Source organism: Cibotium barometz, chromosome 21 (assembly GCF_041138505.1).
Source record: "Cibotium barometz isolate CiBa-2024 chromosome 21, ASM4113850v1, whole genome shotgun sequence".
NCBI lineage: Eukaryota > Viridiplantae > Streptophyta > Polypodiopsida > Cyatheales > Cibotiaceae > Cibotium > Cibotium barometz.
Window position 1 is genome coordinate 24,438,721 of NC_141066.1, and position 13,332 is coordinate 24,452,052.

General features: G+C 41.6%; 1 protein-coding gene across 2 annotated transcripts; it reads left to right on the forward strand.

Moving 5' to 3' along the window:
* Positions 1-3,049: 3,049 nt before the first annotated feature.
* LOC147626987 (uncharacterized) lies at positions 3,050-6,056 on the forward strand. 2 transcript variants are annotated; one of them, XM_086815569.1, is made up of 2 exons: positions 3,050-4,126; positions 5,316-6,056. In XM_086815569.1, the coding sequence occupies exons 1-2, from the start codon at positions 3,176-3,178 to the stop codon at positions 5,517-5,519; spliced, it is 1,155 nt and encodes a 384-aa protein (XP_086671695.1). In that variant the 5' UTR covers positions 3,050-3,175; the 3' UTR covers positions 5,520-6,056. The 2 variants fall into 2 exon arrangements, with proteins under 2 accessions (XP_086671695.1, XP_086671696.1); XM_086815570.1 differs by lacking the exon at positions 5,316-6,056 and adding an exon at positions 4,803-5,199 and having other exon boundaries at positions 3,054-4,126.
* The last annotated feature ends 7,276 nt before the right edge of the window (positions 6,057-13,332 follow it).

The following is a 13,332-nucleotide window of genomic DNA, read 5'->3' on the forward strand; positions in this document are numbered from 1 at the left end:
TCGAAAAAAAAATTGAGTATCTTTTGTTTATATCCTTTGCCTACCATGGTGAAAGTTGGTTCACCCACCTTACTGCTATGGACTTGTAAGCTTATCTTCCACCATGTGTGCGTGCATGTGTGTGTGTGTGTGTGTGTGTGTGTGTGTGAGAGAGAGAGAGAGAGAGAGAGAGAGAGAGAGAGAGAGAGAGAGTTTTAGAGTTTTTCGAGGCGTTGATCCCTTCGGTGTCTTCTTCATTAGCTATTGGAAAGAGGAATTCAAGCCAAAAATTTCATGACATTGTTATTTTATGTAGGAAATCTACATTATGTCATTTACTATATTAAGGCTTAGAAACCATATCTAATAAGGTTTTTCTAAATATATTTTTGTGTGAGGGGAGGCAAGGTTTCCTAATTAATAATGTTTTTGAGATTGATTAGTATTCCATTGATGTAGCTTTTGTTAATCTAGGTTTGACTAGACTAATCTTTGTATTACAAAGTTAATCATTTACTTTAATCCTCCCTAGGTTAGCTAAAAATCAAGCTGGTATTAGAGCCATTGTGGCTTGATTAAGCAATTGATTAGATGATTGGCCTGCTATTTTTCTTTTACTATTCTTCTTCCACTTAGGGCTAAACTATAAAGTAGGATAGCATAGAGCTTCCACTTAGAGCTATAAACTTCATCTCTTTCTTTAAATTAGGAATCCGTATCAGATTCAGAGCTACTCCTTGTAGTTTCTTATGATTTTGTCAGCTCTATTTTTCTTGTGGTAACTAAGGAGTTGGTGTCGCTTATATTTCCCTCGGCGGGGGGTGCACTACTAAGAGACCCTATGTATCACATGCATTCAAGGGGTATTTAAGAAATCCCTTATCTGTGAATTTTTCATAAATAAAATGAGCCCCTTTTTATTTATGGACTTACATGTTTTTTTTTCAAAATTGATTAAAATATCCCTTATGTAAATGTATTTCTGTAAGTTTACCTTAAAATTTTGAATTAAAAAACCCCTCATTGAACTCACATGGTATACTTACATATTTTTAGGTGAACCCCCCAAGATATTTCCTAGGATGAAGGAAAAACGAAGATAAGTAAAGCTTCCACTTAGTGCTCTTGATTTTAAGTAGGGAAACTATATTCCCTAGGATGAAAGAAAAACAAATATTGTGAAATTGTTTTGTGTAAATTGAAAAGCGAACATACTTAACAAACTAATAAGAAGTATCTTAACAACCAGAGCAGAGCAGAGTACAGAGAGAGAGAGAGAGAGAGAGAGAGAGAGAGAGAGATTTGAGGCGTAGATCCCTTGGGTGTCTTCTTCATTAGCTATTGGAAGAGGAGTTCAAGCCAAAAATTTCATAACATTGTCATTTTATGTAGGAAAGCTACATTATGTCATTTACTGTATTAAGGCTTCAAAACCATTTTCCTAAATTTACTAAGGTCTTATCTTCACCAATTAATTATTTTCTTTTTTTATTGACTTCAATCCCCTATTTGTAATAAATTAATTGTATATGATGTAGGATGATGAGGAGAGGCCGATCTCAAGGGGGTGCACTAGTTTTCATCAAAAGGCAATGAGCCAATTGACAATACCAAAATTCAAGCATCATGCAGTCACATCAAGTGTGTAGTCTACAGGAAATATAAACAAGAAATTAAATGTGATAGTACCAAAAGTATAGCATCATGCAATCATGTCCAAGTGTGACACATACTCTTCCTTGATGTATCACCCTCTCATCATTGTAAGAGGAGCTAAAACTACTAGGTAGTACTTCACCTTCATATAATAAGAAAAGAACATGTAACAAAACAAACTAAAGATCTTCAAACTAAATAAGAAAATAAATGTGACAATACCAAAATCATAGCATCGTGCAATCACATCCAAGTGTGCAAACTAAATAAGAAAATAAGTGTGACAATAAAAGTATAGCATCATGCAATCACGTCCAAGTGTGCAAGTGTGCAAACTAAGCAAGAAAATAAGTGTGACAATAAAAGTATAGCATCATGCAATCACGTCCAAGTGTGCAGTCTACAAGAGCATCCTCACATGGGCCTCTCTAGTTTTAATGCTTTGCACAAATATAAGACAAGTGATGACATATTCCCTCATAGACTCTACGCATGTACCTCTTTTTTTTTTGCTAAATCTAGTCTCCTAATTTACCTTAGCTAAGGAGGTTGTCGATGATGACAATAATCCTTGCATGGGCCTCTTCTCATTTAAATGCTTACACAAACATAGGATTCCCTAATTTGCCTTAAGGAGGTTGTACATGATGATGGCAATCCTTACATGGAGATGCCTCCATGAATATATAAGTGTAGGTGAGTTGGCGATTATTCTTCCTCTATAAATCTAAAATTATAGAAAATGGGTCTAGGTGAATATTTTAAGATGCCGGGCGAATTTGTTTTTGAAAAAACCCCAAAAATAGCCAATTGGTGAAGATTAGCTCTTATTTTTTTCCTTGGTCGCGGCTCTTGAGTACTTTTTTCATGCATGGGTGGCTTGCTAGGCCCTATGCACTTACTACCTTGGAACCTTGTAGTTGGGATGTACCTTTTGTGTGTTCGAATTGCTTGACCTAGCATACTAGGGCATGCTGCCCCACCACATAATCGCCTTGATCTTAGGTTGGGATCAAACGGGGCAAAGGCCATCTCTGTGTCTTTTGGCGGTGGACAAAGGAAGCATCGTTCACACAAAACCTTTTTTTCAATACTACTTAAATTATCATTAAATGGATCTAATCCATGTGGCGCTTTGCCTCTCAAAGTGGGAACTTAGGATCAATCCCCACAAGAGCCAAAAAGGTTCTTTTGAGATGTCCGGCTTGTTTCGACCTTGCTAGGCCGGCCACTGTCGGATGAGTGTTTTAGCAACCGACATGTGTAGCGTGGATTTTTACGCCTAATGAGAGCCCGCCAAGTAATCTCGCGGCGCAGATGTTCTCCCACCATGTGTAAAGGTTCCCTTTCACTCTCTCTTGCAGCACACGCACACGCACACGCACAGAAATAGATAAATCAACAGCTTTAGACCTTTAAGCTTGGACAGAAATAGACAAATCAACAGCTTTAGACCTTTAAGCTTGGACAGAAATAGATAAATCCACAGCTTTAGACCTTTAAGCTTGGAACGGAAGTGTCTTCCCGGAACCAGAAGGTCATGGCAGCAAGGCCAGGGTCTTTTTTCTCCGCAGCAGCATCGCCCCCTTCCCACAACGACCCTCTTCTCCGTCCCCCTCCTGCGCATGACTGGGAGCTTCTCTCTATGTCCACCATGGCTTCCTCAACGTTGTTGGCCCATGGCCATGGTTTAGGGTTAGGGTTTCCTCGCAGCTCTGCGGCGAACTCGCCTCGCTTACAGCGATACACAGAAGATGAAGAAAACGAAGGAAGGGGCAGAAACGCAGAGTGTGATGAAGGGAAAGGCCTCCCCTTCTACAGCAGCGATGGTAGCTCGCTTCCCCTTGATGTTAGCCAGATCGCCGTTATGTGCAGCAGTACTTCTAGCGTTGAGCCGTTCACAGAGGGATGGAAGCCTCAGTTCCGAATAGCAGGGGCTCCTTTGCAGGAGGACTACTACCTTCAAGATCCTTTTGCGGCAGCCTCTAACACAGGAGGCTTTCTAGAACAGAGCCATCACCATGAGCCCTTCTTGGCTATGGAGCAGAGCTTTCTAAAAGACGTGGAAGCGATCGTACCATCACAGGTGGAAGTGGAGCAGGGGCTTCTTGCACCAGGAAACACAGAAAGAGCAGGAAAATCACCACTGAAGCAAGAGGATGACGAAGAGCTTTTTGCAACACAGGAAAAAGTAGAAAAATCACCACTGGAGCAAGAGGATGATGAAGAGCTTTTTGCAGCACAGGAAAAAGCAGAAAAAAGTACGGCAACAGTTTCTGAGCTTGCTAAAACTGGCAATGCTCGCAAGACGAGGGCCTCTAAAGCCCGGAGTAAGCGCTCCTGGTGGAACCGGCAAACTTTTTTTTACCGGAAGTCGCATGTTGTTTGGTCCCTTGCCCTCACCGCAGCTCTGCTTGGAGTCTTGTTGGTCACACATCGCTTCCAGGCAGATCGCCATGAGCTGCCACTCGAGCTCTCTACCAGAGATGAGGTACACTAGTTCTTTAGATTTATGATACCATGATAGTAAAAGTTGAAAACTTAGTCACATCACACAGAGAGTAATCTATCTCCGTCTCCAAGGTTTTGGTGATTATGGCTTACTAGAATTGATGTGGACCCAGATTAGGTTGCCCCCATCCATTGCCTCTCTCATGAAACCCACAAGTTTGATGGAATGGTAGCAGCACTGAGATTTTTTATATCCATTTGTTAATCCCTGTGTGGGTGTGCATGAATCTTTCGTGCAATTTAAATCTGTGCCTGTACTTTTGCAGTTCCCATGGTTTGGTGATTATTAAATGAGTTGGCTGGTAGAATTGTTGTGGACCCAGATTAGGATGCCCCCATCCATTGTCATTCTCATGAAATCCACAATGGGGATGGTTTTTTGACGTGCATTGATGGAATGGTAGAAACACCTAAATTCAGTTGTTAACCTCTCTGTGTATGTATGTGTGCACGTGCATGTGACACAGGCTTGTGATATTTACAACAGCCCAAGCGCCCTCATTCTAATGTTTTAACCATGAAACATGGTTTCGTCATGCTGTATCACATTGCGAAGTGTTTGTGCAATGTGTTTCACACTGTTGATGTGAGTTGAACACCACCTTCCTGCAATAAATTTTTACTGACATACATATGTCTGCATGGATACATGCCAGGAGCAGGTGATATGACGTCTCATGTGTATTTGTGCTGGTGCTTCTAGGATTACAAGAAAGGTGTGAGAACAAGATAATTGCTTTCAATTCTTTGTGTTTGCAAGGATCACACTTGCACTTCTCTGGAGTGCAAGAGAAGCCTCTGCCTCTGCTGTGTATGGGATATGTTCTTCGTCTTTGATAAGAGCACGACAAACAGTGCATTGTAAGATGGGAGGTGTGCAGTACAAGAAGAGTTCTTCATATGATTGGGCTATGATGTGAAATTGTGTTATTTTCGTAGCATGGACAGTGCGCAAATTGAATTGCATATGATTGTATATGCGGGTCCTGCATAATGGATTGGCTGCCCTGAGTAGTGAACTTTATAGGTAATAACACATAATTTTATTTGAAAGCTACTCTTGTGTACTTAATGGATTTCATAGGCAAAGGTAGGTAATTTAAACTAAGAGGAAACGTAACAAATTACAGTCACGTTCCTTATTGTGCTTTTCTTCCTTAGTTGTACAGATTATTATGAAAAGGGGAAGACTTCATTTTAGACTCTTCAAGGCAAGCCCAACCGTACATACAGGGTGCTGCTGTTTTATGATTGTAAGACCAGCCTGTATGGACAAGTGGCTGCAGTGTGACCTGTCCTGTATGGGCTGGAAGCAGTGGTTTGTATGGAAGCCTGTAGGGGCTGTACAGAAGCTATATGGAAGCTTATACTGATTCTGCAGCAGGTTGCAGCTTGATGTGGGGCCCACACATGCAACCCACAGGTGCGCTGATGGAAGCCCTTTGTGATGCTGCTGCAGCTTCATTATTGTTGTACAAGCACTTCATTGCTGTGTGCACACAAACCCTTACAGCCTGGTCCTGATGTCCTTACAGCTAGATATCTGCTTGCACAGAGCTCTACATCTTACCACTTTGCTGATGGGCCCAGTGTGCTCAGCACACACCACCTGTGTAGCTTCGATTGGAGCAAGAGATATTCTCATCTTTAGTAACCAAATTCATGGTATTTTGGTTTTATTTTTGTGTGCTTTTTTGACTGAACGAGGGGAGCGGTCCATCTTTGGTCCTTACCTTTGCTTTTTTGACTGAACAGTGGAGTGGTCCATCTTTTATCGTCACCTTGTTGAAAATGTGACCTTGTGTCGTGCATAGATTAAGGGGGAGCACAACTTTGTTCCAAGTGTGTGTATAGTTGTGAAATCAAAGGTTTAAATTTCTTGAAGTCTAAAAATTATTTGTGGATGTAAACGAGACTTCATTTTAGACTCTTGAAGGCAATCCCAATTGTACATACAGGTCGCTGTTGTTTTATGACTGTAAGACCAGCCTGTATGGACAAGCGGCTGCAGTGTGACCTGTCCAAAGCATCTGGCGGTACAGAAGCTATATGGAAGCGTATACTGATTCTGCAGCAGGTTGCAGCTTGATGTGGGGCCTACACATGCAACCCACAGGTGCAGCTTGATCATTGTTACAGTTTGATATCTGTTTGCACAGGGCTCTACAGCTTCCCACTCTGCTGATGATCGCACCTCACGTACTGCCACAAATTGTTACTTTTCTCACATGAGAGCTCACATACAGGGGTAACAATAAGATTTATAATAATTCCTGCAGTAAAGTAAGCCCTTAGTTTTAAATACTTGATCCCCAAAGCAATGTATGGGTTAGCCTTGATTAGTTCAATATTCTTTCCAAGTAGCAATACCAAAATTGTGGGACATTGGTTCGTGAGGATAAGATTCTCTCTTAGCTTGTCCGGAGAACTTGTTCTATGCACACCTAAGCTGACCCCTTGCCACTACATTTGCAACGAAGTTACCTTGGTTATTGAAGTCTTCCACATAACATCCACCTTGCTCAATCATTTGATCGATAGAAGCTAGGTTCTTGGTCATGTTCGGTACATGAAACACATCAACAAAGTACTCATTTTGCCATCTTGCATAGACAAAAGAACCTTGCCAACATGTGCAATAGGGTTTCTTTCAAATCTCAGTGGTCATGTGCTTAGAGGTACCAAAGTCAACGTACCATACATCTCTTGAATTTGGTACCTTTGTAGTTGTGGAACTAAGTATATATTGCATCACATATAACTCCTAACTTCTATCTTCAGCTTTGTTCACTTGAAGTTGCATAGTTCCTTTTCTTTAACGTCTTGCTTTTTATATCATTTTAGCAATTCTTTGCTATATGCTCTGGTTTGTCATAATAATAGCATTCTATGCTATTTTTATTTGGATCCATTTACCTCGACCTCTCTCATTCTCTTTGTTTCTAGGGTGGCCTCTTTCATGTGTTTATGATTGAGAGTTTGGTTGTTGTCCACGACTTATGCTTCCATACTGATCTACATCTCGATCTCTAGATGAGATTTGTTTATATCTCCACTTGTGTCCAAGTAGAAGGCGCATATTCTCGGAAGATGAATTGCTCTCAACATTCATCTCCTTGTGATCAAAAGGATTGTAAGATCTTGAAAGTTGGGAAATGTATTTTGGAGTTAAGGTAGAAGTTTGAAATTGCTTATAATCTTTTCGTAGTCCATCCAACAAAATTAACAGCAAGTTATCATCATCAACAACTAGTTCTCTAATAGAGCCGAGGGCATCAACAAGCTCTTTAATCTTCATTGAAGAATAACTAATACATAGCTTTTACTTTGTCACATTATGCAGCTCTTGCTTTAAGTGCACCTTTCTAGCATTGATACTTGTGCTATACAGGTTAACCAAGGTATCCAATGCATCTTTAGGTTTCAGTACATTTTGTATGTGACTAATCATAGAGTTCAATGTACTACTAGAGAGCTAATACATGATGTTGTTGGTCTTCTCATGTCATGCTTTAAAAGCATGTACCTATTGTGAAGGGATTATTCTTCAGGAAGCTCCGGCTCTTTCTAATGAACTCCCAATATCCTTTTCTCATGAGAAAATTTATCATCCTACTTTCATGCTTGGAAGTTATTCGTCTAACTTCTCACTCACAATGTTGGATAGACAGTTGCCGTTCTCTTATAAATTATAGGTAACATGTCATGTTCTCTTGATAATAACACCGCAACGTCGTCTTTATAGTCTTGTTCATGCTCTTAGTTTGGCCATTTGTCTTGGAATGAAAGATGGTATTGAATTGTAACTTCGTTCCCAAACCATAAAACAAGGATGTGCATAAATCTCCATTGAATTTTGAATCCTTGCTTGAGACACGAGCCTCTTCTTAGATGAAAAGCTTGGCCATCTCTTGAGCATGTGCATTTGACTTGCAAGGAATAAGATGGGTATGCTTACTCAGTTGATCTCAACAGCTATAAGAAAACAATCGTTGTGGAAGCTCCGATTCTTCAGCAATCAAACCATAAAGTTCATAGAAGTGTTCTCCCATGGTAACTCTAGAACTAGCAATGGGTAAAGCTTTATGTTTGTTTATCACAATGGTTAACATTATTTTAAGCATGGTTATGCTTCATGTGATCCATTTTATGCAAAATTGCACATTATTTTAAGTGTGGTTACGTTTCATGTAATCTATTTTTATGCAAAATCACATTAAAGCACTTTATATAAAAGATATATAGGATGACCGAGCTAACGACATGTGTAATGTCGACCATGAGTAATAAGCCTAGGTGTACATAGAGCTAGAGAACCAATTTTGGGCTCCCCAATGGTGACCGGCCATTGTAAAAAGAGAGCTTATGTATATAAGTGACTTATGAAATATGAAAAGGATACAATCCCATTATCTTACTCTCTCTCTTTCTCATTCTCTTGTGGCTATGGTGGTAAGCTTGTGTTTATGCATGCTTACTTGCTTGATTGTATGTGTATGCTTCTTTGGCTTGTCTCTTCTCTTTCTTCTTGATCTCTCTCTCTCTCTCTTTCACTCTTGCATACATGAAGGCATTGAGATAGGAGTTGAGCTCTCCATAGCTCCTTCTCTCACATTCTATTCCTAAGCTAGAGTCTTGATTTGCTCGGATGGAATGTAAATCCATCGGTAGGAGTTGGTTATGAGATGATCGTTTGATTTTGTTTTTCTTTATACAATGGTGTATAATGGAGAAATTGGAGCATGAGTTTCAGAGGCTATACCAAAAGTGAGAGCTATAAGTAAGTATCCTAATCTTGCTCTTAATTCCATTAATTTTTGTTTTTTTTTCGATTGGTTAAAAACTACAGATTAGCTTAATCTCACAATTGATATTAGGATATTAAGATTACTTAGGCATTCTATGCATCATTGGGTATCTTGGGACTAGCCTGAGCCATCCATAAAAAGAAAACAAAAAAAAAACATCATTAAGAGAGAAATCAGGGAATGACCAAAGAAAAACTGCGTGTAGTTCAGTCTCAGGTTGCATCTTTGAGAAATAGTCGTTCACTTCACAGAGGTACGGCCATACCTTCTTCGGCCACACCCGTTCACTTCATGTAGGAGAATCTTTCTAAACTTGTCTCATAAATGTGAGTAATGTGCATTAAAAAGGCATAAAAGTGGTATAGCTGAATTGCCAGAAGATATGCCGTTTTGACATAGTTAAGATACCTATCACAATGTCTGTTTTGAGCATACATCCGTACTGTCACACATAAGTGAACGATCATACTTTTACGAGTGAACGCCCGTTTCTTCCCACTGGAAAATCTTTTTGCTAACTCAAGACACAGCCATGCTTTTCTTAATTGAATGACCGTTCCTCCACCAAGGAACGGCCGTTCCTCTTCCTATCTGACCGTACTCTTATGACGAACGAATGACCATTCCTATTTTTAACTCTTACTAAGCCACGCCCGTATCTTCACGAGCGAACACTCGTTCCTCTGTAAGAGCGAATGACCGTTCCTAAGCTTCTAGAGGGAAGAAATTTCCCTTTCTAGAGTGTGATTCTGCATTGTTACTCCACACATTCATGCACCTATGCTCAGGAAAATTGGTGCAAAACAATCTCTTGTTTGACGACACTGAACCATCCTACACTCAATCACTTGTTAGAACATCCAAGCATGGGATGAATCACCCCCGACTTAAGAGACAGGAGGATTGGTTGCCCAGTGTATGGACAAACCATTGACTCATGAGCAAGACCCAGGATCTCGTGCACATTCACAAAGGAGTCTTGCCTCGAGACTAAGAAACTTTATCCTAAGTGTAGATGAATCCGCTAGCCCTCGCTAGGGATCTTGAGGACTACCGACACAAATCCTAGGGTTGGCGAAAGGGAGGGTGGATCCTCTCAGGGAAGTATACTTGCCAAGGATGAGTCGACCTCACTGGCTAGACATACAAGACCTATGCTCGATACTATCTACCGTGCTCTCCGACCACTACCAGCATCGCAGTATCCCTACAGGCCTCTCACTCACACCACACCCACCACTGACCACTCATTCACCTCGCTCACATAGAGAGATAGACAAAACACCACAAGAGCACAACATTGTATACCAAACAATGATCTTTTCAAGGCAAAACTTCTAGAGAGATACACAAATAATACAAATGATTCAACTAGGCTCGTGGGCAACTTCATCCAGCAAGCGAGTGATCGAACTAAGAGCTCTTGGGTACTTCATCCAACAAGCTATTGTTGAGAGCTCCTGGGCACTTCATATAGCAAGCCATCGCTACCTGTATTACCAATGTCATCCCCCGAGAAAAGCATCCTGCAAGAAGGTTACATGACGCCAACAAAAGCACAAACCAACTAAACAATAATGATCACTGGCCACTTCATCTGGGCAAAACTTCCAGGAGAAAGTCCAGGCATACAAAGATACAAAATGAAACTTGGCCATGGCCATACATAAAAGATCTGCATCTCATTAACAAAAAAAGATCCACTTCTCCCAAGCCTCATTAGCATCTACCAAGGCAGCCTTCAACAGAACTTTGGCTTCAGTGTCAAGACCGCACATAAACTGCCCCATGGAGATGGTCATACCAAGGTCTCTGCAGCCAAAGGGTTGAGAAGAGCTCCACATGCTATGTTATGGTACAACAGAGCGATGAAGAAAGGGTGTGCCCTTGAGAATTTCTTTGCAACCTAGCTGCACCCCATGCTAGAAGCTCTGTTACACATTCACTTGACCCACCTCGGACCACAGCATGCAAAGGCGTGCTCCCAAATCCAAGGCTGCTTCAAGATTATTTGAAGGCAGTGGAGGTGCCCACTGTGTGTAGTGTAGTGCCTGAAAGTCCTCCCATGGGATGCATTGAACCACAACATGCAAAGGCGTGCTCCCAAATCCAAGGCTGCTTCAAGATTATTTGAAGGCAGTGGAGGTGCCCACTGTGTGTAGTGTAGTGCCTGAAAGTCCTCCCATGGGATGCATCGAAACATGAGGACATTAGCTCCCCCTTCCACCACAGCTCAATGCAAGCGATTGCCATGCTTGCAAGCAAACATCAAGGGTGTATGGTTGTGATGAATCAAGGGCTCCACCATAGCCCCATTCTCCAAAAGCAGCAAGAGAACATCAGGTTGGCCATGGAAAGCTGCATAGTAAAGCAGAGAAAGGGCACTGTGGTAAAGGGAGCCGTTGACAAGCTTGGGCTTGTGGTTTAGAAGAAGCTTCACATGTTGCAGCTCACCTTCTCCAGTGGCAAGGAAAAGATCCCACTCTGCATCCCTCCGGCAGCTTGTAACAATCCCCATAGCCAAGCTTCTCCTCTTTGCATCTCTTTCCTATCCTAATTTGGATCTACATGCAATTGTCCATCGCATAATATGAACTGATAAGGCCCTTTTGGTCTTTCTTTGTCCAATTTACATCAAGAGTGATGCATTGGTGCAACTTCTTTGAGGTTTTTGATGCGTTGGTCGGTGGGGTGAGGCAGAGGGATGGGGTGGTCAGTGAGAGAGGGGTGAGGGTGAGCTCGGAGAGAGTGAGGGGGGCGTGGGAGTGGGGGGTTGTGAGGTGAGAGAGGGGGAGACGGGTGAGCTCCGCGAGGGGGGGTAGTGAAGGGTGGTCAGTGAAGAGAGGGGGGGTGTGTAAGATCCCTCTGCCCCCTCCGTGCACCAGAATTCCCGGTAGCTAACAACGGAAGCAACCCCCTCATGCGCGGGGCAGGGTTTCTCACTCGGGGCCTCGCCCACGAATGTCCGGGCATGAGACTAGGCTGGTGGTCACTCTGAAAACCGAAACTGGGAAAATTTCCCATGCCGAGGAAGCGGGGACGATTCCACCTTTTTGACGGATTTTTCTAACGAGATCAAATCTAAACTATCCTTCACCTGAATAAACCAGATAGAAGGAAACTATCACTGATATAATTTGATCATCTGAGCGATTTCAATGCTTTTTTCCTAATCAAGATAAGGCACAGCCGTTGATCCACTCAATTGAGAAATTTATTAGGGAATTAACTAACTACTCGAATCCTAGCGTAATCCTAAGATTTTTCAGTTTGATTATTAAAACTCCACTGATTCCAGCCTAACCCCATCCGGCCCATGGGTTAGCCACCACCCTACCACTGGAATTGGTAGAACCAAACAAGTACTCACCCACCCATAATTGAATGCCTTTCTTAACTTTAGCTTTAGAATACAGATACGCACACACTCCTCTTTAAAACTTTAATATAAAAAATAATCCATTGACAAAATAGATATGGTAACAGATTTCATAACTCAAAATTTCCATTCAATCCCTTGTTTCACAAAAGCAGTACCACTCTAGACTCTCCGTTGGGACCAACAGGTCAGCAACAACGAGATCCAGTAATGAGATCCAGTAACAGATTACAATAATCATTTCGTCAACATTCATATATATATCTTCCTCGACATACGTATCGGTGTCCTAAGCTCCGCGAGCCCGTGCATCGCCTGGTCAGAACCCTCCAGGATCCTCCTTAGGTGTCTTGGTACTTCACTCAGGGACCGCTTCGTCGGCCCTCGTCCATCGTACCGGAAGCAGACCATTTTTTACCATACCCAGGCTGGTCAAGACCTGGGCAGGTTTTTGCCGCGTGAGCTATCCCTTGAACACTCCCCGCTAGTTGTTGCAACCGAACTTCCCTTAGATAAACATATATGCCAAATGCTCCCTCCAGCATTCTGGCGTAAGGCAGTCCTTTAAGAAAATAGGGTTTCTATGCAAGTTTTCAGTTTTGATTTTATTTGAATACCATGAATAAATCTTAAATCCGTATCCCAATACTTCTAGATCCAGGTCTGAATTCCAAAATTCTGTTAACTTGATCCTCAGATCAAAATCAAAAGTCTTAACTTAGTTTCAGATTTGGTGGGAGATTTGAGTACATTTTTCCTAAACTGGGCACATCGTCATTGATTGAAATTGACGAAGGAATTAGGTCTTGGTCAATAGTCTGAATCAGAGTTTGGGTCTGGAAAGGTTCTTCCTAAACTATCTTTCTCGAAAGGTACTATTTCAATTTCTCTTTTTCTAAATTTCGTTCGTCGAATATTTGCTAAAACATGAATTTCCTATGAGGAATAAAATAATCATTTATCTCGATCTCCGACTTCCATAGTTTAATTGAATTTTCT

What these genes read in the sequence shown, in the direction of transcription:
- LOC147626987 (XM_086815569.1), top strand. Translation starts at nt 3,176, where the DNA reads ATGGCAGCAAGGCCAGGGTCTTTTTTCTCCGCAGCAGCATCGCCCCCT. An exon ending in AGCTCTCTACCAGAGATGAG is followed by an intron (nt 4,127 to 5,315) that starts GTACACTAGTTC and finishes TTAGTTGTACAG; the next exon opens with ATTATTATGAAAAGGGGAAG.